Source organism: Alosa alosa, chromosome 20 (genome assembly GCF_017589495.1).
Source record: "Alosa alosa isolate M-15738 ecotype Scorff River chromosome 20, AALO_Geno_1.1, whole genome shotgun sequence".
Taxonomy (NCBI): domain Eukaryota; kingdom Metazoa; phylum Chordata; class Actinopteri; order Clupeiformes; family Clupeidae; genus Alosa; species Alosa alosa.
In genome coordinates, this window is record NC_063208.1 from 17684651 (window position 1) to 17695609 (window position 10959).

Here is a 10959-nt window from a genome sequence, read left to right on the forward strand (position 1 = left end):
TCCAAACATCTCAAACTTAGATTTGTCTGTCCATAACACTTTTTTCCAATCTTCCTCTGTCCAATGTCTTTCTTTTGCTCTTCAGAAGAAATTTTTCTGGCCATTTTGAGAGTATAATCAAACCCACACATGCTGATGCTCCAGATACTCAACGAGCTCAAAAGAAAGCTAGTTTTATAGCTTCTCTAACCAGCACAACAGTTTTCAGCTGTGCTAACATAATTGCACAAGAGTTTTCTAATCATCAATTAGCCTTTTAACACGATTAGCTAACACAATGTACCATTTAGAACACAGGAGTGATGGTTGTTGGAAATGGGCCTCTGTACACCTATGCAGATATTCCTTTTAAATCCAGCTAGCATAGTCATTTACCACATTAGCAATGTCTAGACTGTATTTCGGAGTAATTTAATGTTATCTTCTTTGGGGAAAAAAAACAGTGATTTTCTTTCAAAAATAAGGACATTTCTAAGTGACCCCAAACGTTTGAGCGGTAGGGTGTTTATTTTAAGGATTCTGGAATTCTGGAGATCCCTTTTAGCCTGCTTTTTTCATAATTATCATCAATGTCCCTTAACAGAAGCATAAAGATGCACATAATGCTATTGCTGTATGAAACAGTGTGTTTTTAATGTCTGATGCTGAGTTGTGTACTCCGTGTCACCTGCAGGGAGAGCCTGGTGTGGACGGCTTGGATGGACTTCCAGGAGTCAATGGAACCAAAGTGAGTCTTCTGCACCTTGTCTATTAGCATGCAGGTTTGACGAGAACCTTCCCATGGGCCTTTTCTTCATGATGTTAAAGTGTTGTGGTCTGTGTAGAAAGATACTGTACCTTGGATGCATTACATGTAATAGTTCATATTGTATTAGCCTCTAGTTAGTGGTTTCTAAAAGTTGAGAGCAACCTTAATCATTATTGCATCAATATGTAGGCTACAACAGATGTTTGGCCTGTAGTGGCTGAATATATTTAAACTCATAAATCATTTCGGAAATGTCTAAGCCAGCTCTTCTATGTGTCTCTACCATGACAGGGAGAGGCTGGCACACCTGGACCATCTGGCGTGAGGGGCATTGTTGGAATACCTGTAAGTACAGTACTGTCCATGGCTGAGCGAGGACATAGTATGCACAAAATGGGTCCTCCTGATTCATATGATATCATAGGATAAGACTGGATATCAGTACGATGAAAGCAGTGGGACGTTAGCACAAAAGCAAGTTTCTGTGGGTCGTTGATGAATAAGGAAGCATGAAAATGAAAATGAAATGAAAAAGAAATGTTCACCCTCGTCTAATGAATACCCTGGCTGCTGAGATGAAATCCTTCCAGCAAGTCTCACAGAGCATTAGTTAAAAATTCTGGATACCTTTTTGCTATTCTGAATATGTCCCAAAACAGGCTTGGGTTATTGACCTACAGTACCTTGAACTCTATGCGGTTCTTATATTAATATAACTTCTAAATCCAAGGCATATTGCATTTTAGGCCTTGTGAAACTATGCAAGGCATGAAATTGAGATTGTTAAGGAATGATCTCAAACTCAAATAACTCATGAACTCAAATACTCCAAATACTCTTTTGCTATGGCCTAACTGCAGCACAAGCGCATAAAAGATTCAGTAAATGTAATGCCTGTGCCAATGACCTGACTCAAACACCATTGCCAATCTGCCAGAGATAACCGACCACGGAGAAAACCAGCATTAAGAAGCTGGGTTTTCTTATCTAAATGTGCTTTTAAATGAATTCACCTCCCCAAGTACCTTCTCTTTTTCTCTAAATCGTCTCTCTCGCCATCTGTCTTTGAGAGAGAAGAGCAACAGGGAGGGGAGCAGGCAAATAAATTGCCCACACAACAAAGTGTCATTATTCTATTGCAAACCTTACGGCAAGGACAACAAGTGGATATTATGAAGCAAAGTGGATATTTATGCACTTTTCCCATGGGCTTGAAGATGTAAAGCCTACACTAAGACTGAGTGTGGCCCTGATCTGGCCACGATTCGGCCACATCTCAGATCTGTTCCAAAGCCAGCACCTTTGTGTGTGTGTGTGTGTGTGTGTGTGTGTGTGTGTGCGTGTGTGTGTGTGGATAACGCCTTTCCACTCCTGATTGTGCCCGCTCTTAGGTATTGACAAAGCTGTTTATACCGCTACAAATTCAGGTTAAGTGCCCTTCAGAATTGATCAATGTCAGTGGAATGTGCCTTAGCTCTCAGAACAACATGAATCTGCATTCACCGGCTGCTCTCTCCCGTTGAAACAGACGACCTACCCCCACGTAAATATTAGTGTACTTCTCCACCGTGAGTGATGTCAAATAGTCATCTTTATTTCCTAGTATTTAGAGTTGCAACCACACTGATACAGAGAACCAAGAGCCAGAGTGTTTTCAGAAGGTTATTTTCAAATGATGTGGGATGTTTCAACTAAACCTCTGTGTTTTAGTGCGGATTTGTTCTGGGTGAATGCTCATGGGTAAAGACTGACACACCTTTGTGTGTGTGTGTGTGTGTGTGTGTGTGTGTGTGTGTGTGTGTGTGTGTGTGTGTGTTCTACAGGGGTTGCCTGGGAAACAGGGACTTAAAGGACCAGCTGGTGACAAGGTAATCATGTTTTTTAAGAAATCAATTCATTTGTTTTAGTGTTTTATAAGGCTGGTGATTGATTTCGCTGTTCAATATTGGCCACCCACAACCCTCCAAGACAGTATTGACATGGTTTAAGATGGGATCTGGCAAACTAGATAAACCAAACAGACATATGCAAAATTGATTAATGCTAAATTGCTGGTTGGAATTTGGTGCTTTACTTCTATCTTTTAGTTAATCATTCAGTGTGTACATTCTACACACACCTGCACCTGCCTGATGTAAGGTACCAACTTCTACTGGCAAAGACTGCATGAGGATTCCAGAAAAGCTCAATACTAAATATTATATTGATTGAAGATGGTGATGATGTGATTACTATTTAATTTCGTGTGGGCTATATCTAGCATTTAGCCTTTATCAATCTAACTTTATCTACTGTATCTAACAAACAAAAAAGAAGAGCTGTTGCACATTTCTGAAAATGAATGTATTATTTTTTGGGGGAAAAACTCCAGGGTGACACAGGAGCTGATGGACTAATAGGACCCATTGGGCTTCCAGGCAAAACAGTGAGTACCAGCATCTTCCTCTCCCTTTCCTCCACCTCCCTCTCCTCCTCCACTTCGACCTCTACCTACCTCTTCTCCTTCATCTATCTCTCTCTCCATCTCTCTCCTTCTCTTACCTCTTCCCCTTCATCTATCTCTCTCTCCATCTCTCTCCTCTGTCTCCTGCTAATAATTCCTGTTGGGGTGATGCTGCACTGTAGTGCCTGTTGTGATCAGACAGTTTGATATATGACCCCTGTGTTGGCTCTGGCCCTGAATGCACAACTCCACTCTTCCTGTGGAGCCACAGCACCAATCCATTAGTGGACACATGCAATGCTGAGTAAAATCTCTCTCTCTCTCTCTCTCTCTCTCTCTCTCTCTCTCTCTCTCTCTCTCTCTCTCTCTTCCTCTCTATCTCTCTCTCTGCCATTAAGGGTGAAACAGGAGCACCAGGCAAAGACGGCATACCAGGAGCCAAGGGAGCCACCGTACGTACCCCTTAAGCTCTTAAATCACAAAAGCACAATAATCACCTAGTCCCCCTGGTACTGACCGACTGTCTGGGAGCACTGTCTGGAAACAAAACATTATTCATGAAGTTGTTCATTCACTTCTGGCACTGTCTAAAACATTTGCTGATCATAATTCTCCACACAAATTCTGTACCCATACATGAATCCCAAACATTGTTCAAGTTTTTAAATATATTTAAGTTAATTGATGAATGAAACATGTCACACTTTCTCTATAATAACTGTACTCATCTATGACAATTAGTGGTTGCATAGTACATGATTCTAATATAATGAGAAAAATGACATCAGTATTTTGTTAATGATTTTTGATGTGTATATTTGTATTCCTCCATAAGGGTGAGACGGGGAAGCAGGGTCCTGTGGGAGTGACGGGACTTCCTGGCGTCCAGGTGAGTTGATTGTGATGCCCGTTTGTTCTAGGCAAGCTGACATGGAGAGGTGGGCTCAGTCCAGCCAGAGTCCAATTGGCATGCAACCCCACTGCCTTGGCAACACGAGATGAATGGAAATCATTTAGTCACTCCTGATTGCTTGGCTGAACGATGGTGTGGGAGCTTGTGTGTACATGTGTGTATGTGAGAGAGAGAGAGACAGTTATACAGAAAGTGATACAGATAGCTTTTATGTGTGTATACCCATTTTTACTGAGTTTCTGAGTCTGTGTGTGTATGTCGGTGTGCCTGTGTGTGTGTGTGTGTGTGTGTGTTTGCTACCTGTGTGTGTGGTAGGCTTCTCACATTCTCTCCCTTTATTCCTCATCTCCAGGGAGAGAAGGGAGACAGAGGTCCTATGGGCCCAATGGGAATCAAAGGTCACACCGGACTGAAAGGAGATCAGGTCAGCCTCGGACAGATCAGATGCCTCCGTGCCTCAGAGGGTCACTTCACTGAACAGTTTTTTTTTTATCTGTAAAAGATTACTGATTCACATTTTGGTTTCTGGTTTCAGGGTCCTATTGGAGCAGTGGGTCCGAAAGGAAGTGAGGTAAGTTGTGCTACACGGGCTGATGGATCTCCCTTGGGCATAGAAGCCTATGTTTGGTCACAGTACAATGGCCACACATGTTCACTAATGTGATCCTCATGAATATCGTTGTGTTAGGTGTTATCAACTTATTAATGTGTGCTACAGTATTTCATGTCTGTACCCCTTTGTTATTTACCTTCATCTATGTCAGCTTTATTTCACTAGTCAGAATAATTGGCCTGATTGCATCTCTGTGATGCCTTGGTGGCCTCTCCTCCTGAGGGTCCTCTCACATGTTCTCTCTCCTGCAGGGTGATCCAGGACTGCAGGGTGACTCAGGTGTCAAGGGTGACCAGGTAAATAATATCTAAATTAAAATGCTGCTGACTTATATAATTAATGTGGCAATATGTAACATGCAATGTCTATTCTTCTGATACGATTGGTATTGCGATCTTGTACAAAAAGTGTTATTTAAATAAAGTTTGATTGTTGGTTGGTTGATTGATTGATTGATTGATTGATTGATTGATAATGGCTTGCAAAAACTGTGCCTCTAAATGTATTTGTTTGTGTCTTTTGCACAGGGTCCTCCGGGTATTCAAGGACTTAAAGGCGAGGTAATACGAGGTTTAGTCTCTTTTGGGTCAGTTTATCTCGATTGTGTAAATACCTTAATGGTATCTGATGGAACTAGATGATGGAAGTGAAGTTCCAGATTTCTTAACCAATTGTATTTCTGACATTGTCACTGGCCCTGGGTAACGTGAAGACAATTGTCATTCATTTGTGATGGTGGTACAGTATGTTGGTCTGTTGACCCTGTTCAACATAGCCTTTATGCAAATGTCAAAAGAAGAAACATTAGTCAGCCACCTGTCTCTTTTGCAAACATCATGAAGAACACTACATTGGTATTCTCATGGTGGGATCCAATATAGATTAAAAACTACCACCCAGTGTTCTCATTATCACTCCACATAGCTATACCATCACTGCCTATCATGAAGCAATCAGGCCGTATTCACAAGTACCATTGATGGCTGTGGGGCACAGTCAGTGGCACAGTAATTTGAAATAAGTTGCTATGGTGACTGTAGCATTCTGGTTTATGCAGGGCATTTTTGACTGGCGTATTTCATGTGCCAACGGAAATGGTCATGCAAATAAGGTAATAGATATTCAAGCCCCCTTGTCAGCAGAACTTGCCTAGGTTCTGCAATCAGGAGATAGGATTGCAATTGTAGCCAGCCCATATTAGCAATCAGGAGACTGCAAAAGAGGCAGTTAACTTGACCTGCCGATTATTTTGCATGGGCAGTGAACATTACAAGGAGGAAGTGTTCAACTGTTCAGGCAAGCCTGGCGGAAGTTTGAAAGAGATAAAACCTGGCTCATGGCAACACTTGAGTCACAAACAGTGAGATGCAATAAGGGAATGTCTTCTGTCTTACATTTCCCCTTTGTTTGTAACACCTACTCATTCATTACATAGGCTAGTGCACAATATATTGAGTGACCACCATAGTTATTCACTATAGAGCACTATGTAGTGAATGAGTACATGTTCCAAACACAGGTTGCTATGGTCTATTACTGTCCCAGCTGGGCTCAGAGACGTCCCATACCTGTTGCACCAGTGAGTGGCATTACAGGTGTGACCCATGACTAGTAGAATGCCACAGGTGACAATATGTTTTCTCCTCTGTTGACCTCCTCAGCGCGGAGAGAAGGGACAGCAAGGTGACGTGGGACTTGACGGACGTCCCGGACAGCCCGGCCACGAGGGACAAACTGGCCCGCAGGGTGCTCGTGGACTGGAGGGGGAACGTGGAGTAGCAGGACCTCCAGGGCCCCGGGGTCTGCCTGTAAGTTGTTTCACTTCTAAAACAAAGAATACAGAATTCCTCATTTAGGGTAGGTGAAGAGAACTGTATTTAGTGTTTGATGAATGGAAGTGGGTAGTGGTTGATGGCAAAGATCTGTTGCGATATAAATAGTACAGTGATCGGGTGTCCTCTGTATTGAAATGGTCTAATGAAGCTTAAAGGGGCTAATTGATGCTCATAGCTGTCTGTCTGTAGCCTTATTTGTGCAACAGGTTTTGCTTCATTTGCCCCATTGCCTTTGCTTGAAGTAATTGTATGCTGTGTTCATTCTCCACAGGGCCCTAAAATTGCTGATGAAAAAATTAGAGCTATGTGTGCTGCAGTGGTTGAAGGTAAGAGTGTTTTCCGCAATAATTTAATAACAAACAAGAGTGGCCTGTAGTATCCTTACAACAACCCATGACATTTGTATTGTCAGTCTTTAATGAGAGAAGTCATGAAAAGTTGAAGGCTGTTTGGTTGTTTCCGCCTTTGGACATAGTTACTTAGTCTATAAACAACACCAGAAAAGTGTCATTATCTGAAATAATGTCCCTGCCTTACACTCGGTTGTATATGTCTCCCTGGCTCCCAGAGCACCTTGACGCCTATAAGAAAGAGCTTGCGATGAAACCGCTGCCCATCGGTGCTCCAGGAACCCCTGGCCCCGCTGGGCTACCTGGTCCCCCAGGACCCCCCGGTGCTAACGGGGAACCCGGCGCCAGAGGATTCATGGGTCCTAAAGGTCCTCCAGGCTTCTACGGCCTACCTGGTAAACCAGGTGCCAAAGGTAGGACTTCCACTTTCACTGACTCATTACCAGAACCTGTGTCAGAAATAGAGCAGCTGAGAGGTCTCTACTGAGTGTGAGTGTTTACATCTTGTACATGACTTCCTTCTCTTTTGGAGATTATCTTTGTCGGTTCGTTAAAAAATCCACATGTATGTGTCCAGAGAGAAGGGTGCAAGTCATAAGTAATATTTACTATAGTTGTGTAAAGTACAAATACTATTATTATTATTATTATATTATAATTGTTATAATACTCTTATAATACACAACAGAAGAAGGGGTTGTGGTCTACTGATTAGGGACCTGGCCTTCCAAGTGGAACACCAGAGGGGAGTGAGTTGGCCATTGTGCCCTTCAGCAAGGCACTCAATCATAAGTCACTCCAGGAGGACTGTCCCTGTAGTTAATTCACTGCGAGTCACTCTGGATAAGAGTGCCAGCTGAATGGCAGATAATGGAATGGAATGGAATGGGGATGTGTGATGGCTGAAGATGTATTGTATTGTATGGTGTGCCTGCAGGTGATACTGGAGATAAAGGAGATAAGGGAGAAGATGGCGTAGGTATCAAGGGAAGCCAAGGAGAGCCAGGAGCTCAGGGTAAAGCTTCTCTTCTTCTTTCTCCTCTCCACCCTTTTTGTCTATTTTTCTCCTTTTCGATTTTCATATTCGATTGTCATCTTTTCTTTTCCCCTCCCTTCTTTTTTCCATCTCATCTCATCTCCTCTCTTCTTGTCGCTCCAAACGAGTGTGTTGAATTGAATGGCAACCCAATTCTTCTTAAGTGGAATGAATATCCCATTTGGAAACAGAAATATGTTTGGGTTCTGTCGAGACCAGGCTCTACGATGATCTGTCTTAGTGGTTAAAAAAGATAAAGTAGTCTAAAACTGGGTTAGTCACTGACGGCGATGACTGTCTTCTATGACTGTGTGTGTGTGTGTGTGTGGGGTGTTAATGTGTGTGTGTGTCTGTGTGTGTCTGTGTGTGCTCTACTGTTCATATCCTTGTGTGTGTGTGTGTGTGTGTGTGTGTGTGTGTGTGTGTGTGTGTGTGTGTGTGTGTGTGTGTGTGTGTCTATAAATTAATATTTGTGTATTTTCTGTGACAGGTGAGCCTGGCATCCCCGGCGTCGGTAAAGATGGCAAAGACGGTGCTCGTGGCGAAGCTGGAACCCCTGGCCTCCCCGGCCCCCCCGGCACCCGTGGCCCCACTGGCGCCCCTGGCCTCTGTGACCCCTCGACCTGTGTGGGGAGACCCCAGCCCCTCTACCTGATGAGTGGCAAAAAGCCCTACTACAACAAGGGCCACTGAACGCCGCACTCACGTCACGTCACGGATAAGCTTCGTCACCATCATCATCCCCAAGGTCCTCTCAGCCAATAGGATGAAGAGGACGGGGGACACCCGTCCACAAGGAGAACAGCAAGATGTCTCCGCAGAGCACAGCACACAGTGAACATTAAACCAGCCAGACAAACTGTAGCTTTTACACATACGTGTGAACGCGCTTCCTTTTCTTGAAACGTTTTCAGTGCATGGAAAGGATATTGTGTTTTGTATATACTGTAGAAAAAATAACGAAAGGGGATTAATCAAGATGCCAATCAACATTGAATGAACACTTAACAGTATTGCAGTAGTATCTGAATGGAAATAGACGTGATGCTGAGTGAATGAAATAAATTATGCAGACTCAAGTGAGTGAATCATGGGCACCTGTGAAAAATGCAAGCACAACATTGTATCAACGTAGATCAAATGTATCATAAGATCACTCAGTTCTCAGCAAACCCCACTGATTATGCTATTTCCACACAAGTTTGCTACAGTAAATGAATAGCTGGTACCTGTCTTGTTGAAGCCGTAATGATTTAGCAAGGCCCAGGAGCATACTACATCATTCTACACCACTCTTCGTAGTTGCTATAGAAATGTGGAGAAGGAAGACAGTTTGGCCAGTGTTTCTGTGTTTGTATAAAAAGGTTTCCTTTAAAAGCCATAGAACTCATGTCACAAAATTGGTTAAACTAAAGAATCCATTCTTTTTTTCTAAGTTTTCTTTGGGTAAAAAAAGGAAAATAAACTTTCTAAATTTGTGTGAAATGTATTGTTTTGCCTGGTTTTCTTATGCAATGCAGTAACTTCTATCTTAGGTTCGACTCCTACAGTAGTGGGGGACTTTTTATGTATGTGCTTTAGCCAGTGCAACTATATGTTGATAGCCTGGTTAAAACCAGACCGAGAGTGGGTCTGAAAAGACTTCATTGACTTACAACTTCCAGCGATTCTAACTCCAAAGATTACGACGGAAGTTACCCAACTACCCTTTCTAGAAATGCACCCCAAATACGCAATATTAAGATTTCAAAGACTACTGTAATTCTAATATCGTTTTACGCATTCCATTTAAAAGTATTGCTCAACACTGTTATTGGTCAGCTTTAACCTGGTTCAACCCACTTATTGCGGCTGATCACACCTTCCTACTGGCAATTTTCTGGCCATTCTCTCGTACACCTGCTCTACCATATTCGCCGGTGATACATCGCCACCTTGGCCAAACTTGGGGCTGCAGTGCACAAAAGGTCAGATGCAAGGTTATGAACTGGTGAACTGTATGGTAATAACCAGTCATTGAATTTGTCTGCTTATAGACCAGCGTTCACTTTACCTGGTCAATTGAATTAAAATTGGTGTTGAGTTAGACATCTGATATAGTTTGGGATATGAGATGTTTCCCTTGCTGATGATTGGACAAAACACCCTCCAACGTCCGAATCTCCTAACCTTCTACTTGTCCCAAGTCTATTTACTGCCAGATGCAGTCTGACCTTTTCCTGCCGGCCAGCCGATAGGCCTGTGCTTTCATCCTCTGAGGGGGAAATGCTTTTGTTTAAAATTGCATTACCAGTCTTTTTTAAGATAGACCCTGTTCAAAGGCTACTCTGCTATGGGTAGGACAGCACATTAATGCTGCACGCTGAATCACCTTGTATAAATCAAAACTCTCCTGAGCCAGTTTGTTAAAGTGAAATAACATTATAATTGAGCAGGTCACACCTGAAAATGATAAATGTGAGGTATTTGTTTTAGTAAAATCACACTTTCAAATCACAACAGGCCTAATCCAAATGAGGACAAAAAGTCACAGAACAATTATTGGATTGCTGGCAAGGTTATTAATGTGAAAAATATGAAGAAAAAAACAATATGATGGCTACGGTGAGAATACATAGTGGTGGAAGCACACAAGTTCAGTTCGAGCAAGTTATGAGAAAAACAGTTAACACCGAGCAAGAATATTCACAAATGAAAAGGCCTCTTCTATAAACATGGACCTGATCCAGCCTTTATTCAAACATACATAACTCTTCCATTAATAATTACACATATACCAGCCACTATTTATTATGTTATTTTAGCACCATTCAACCAGTAAAAACAGGTAGAGAATCCCATGCATTATCTATGCTTATCATTTTTCCCTGGATTGTTACGACAGTTCTTAACAATAATTTAAACACAAATAATGATGCAAATATTTTATAAAATGGGGTGGGACAATCTTAATCCACAGTAACGTCAACACTGTGTGTAAAACAGAGTGAAATGCAATGCCGATCTTCCTCAGAAGTAAAA

At 42.3% G+C, this 10959-nt stretch overlaps 1 protein-coding gene across 4 annotated transcripts in view; it reads left to right on the forward strand.

Annotated features, from left to right (window-relative positions):
- The window catches only part of LOC125284824 (collagen alpha-3(IX) chain-like), a 32019-nt gene extending 22596 nt beyond the window's left edge, over nucleotides 1-9423 (forward strand). For all 4 annotated transcript variants that reach the window (XM_048228952.1, XM_048228953.1, XM_048228955.1 and 1 more), the window contains 15 exons: nucleotides 674-727; nucleotides 1040-1093; nucleotides 2572-2616; nucleotides 3120-3173; nucleotides 3590-3643; nucleotides 4027-4080; nucleotides 4457-4528; nucleotides 4640-4675; nucleotides 4969-5013; nucleotides 5245-5277; nucleotides 6379-6525; nucleotides 6824-6878; nucleotides 7121-7315; nucleotides 7840-7917; nucleotides 8429-9423. In XM_048228952.1, coding sequence (XP_048084909.1) covers nucleotides 674-727; nucleotides 1040-1093; nucleotides 2572-2616; nucleotides 3120-3173; nucleotides 3590-3643; nucleotides 4027-4080; nucleotides 4457-4528; nucleotides 4640-4675; nucleotides 4969-5013; nucleotides 5245-5277; nucleotides 6379-6525; nucleotides 6824-6878; nucleotides 7121-7315; nucleotides 7840-7917; nucleotides 8429-8631 — 1179 coding nt within the window. In that variant the 3' untranslated portion in view covers nucleotides 8632-9423. The remainder of the gene's footprint in view (nucleotides 1-673; nucleotides 728-1039; nucleotides 1094-2571; nucleotides 2617-3119; nucleotides 3174-3589; nucleotides 3644-4026; nucleotides 4081-4456; nucleotides 4529-4639; nucleotides 4676-4968; nucleotides 5014-5244; nucleotides 5278-6378; nucleotides 6526-6823; nucleotides 6879-7120; nucleotides 7316-7839; nucleotides 7918-8428) is intronic.
- The last annotated feature ends 1536 nt before the right edge of the window (nucleotides 9424-10959 follow it).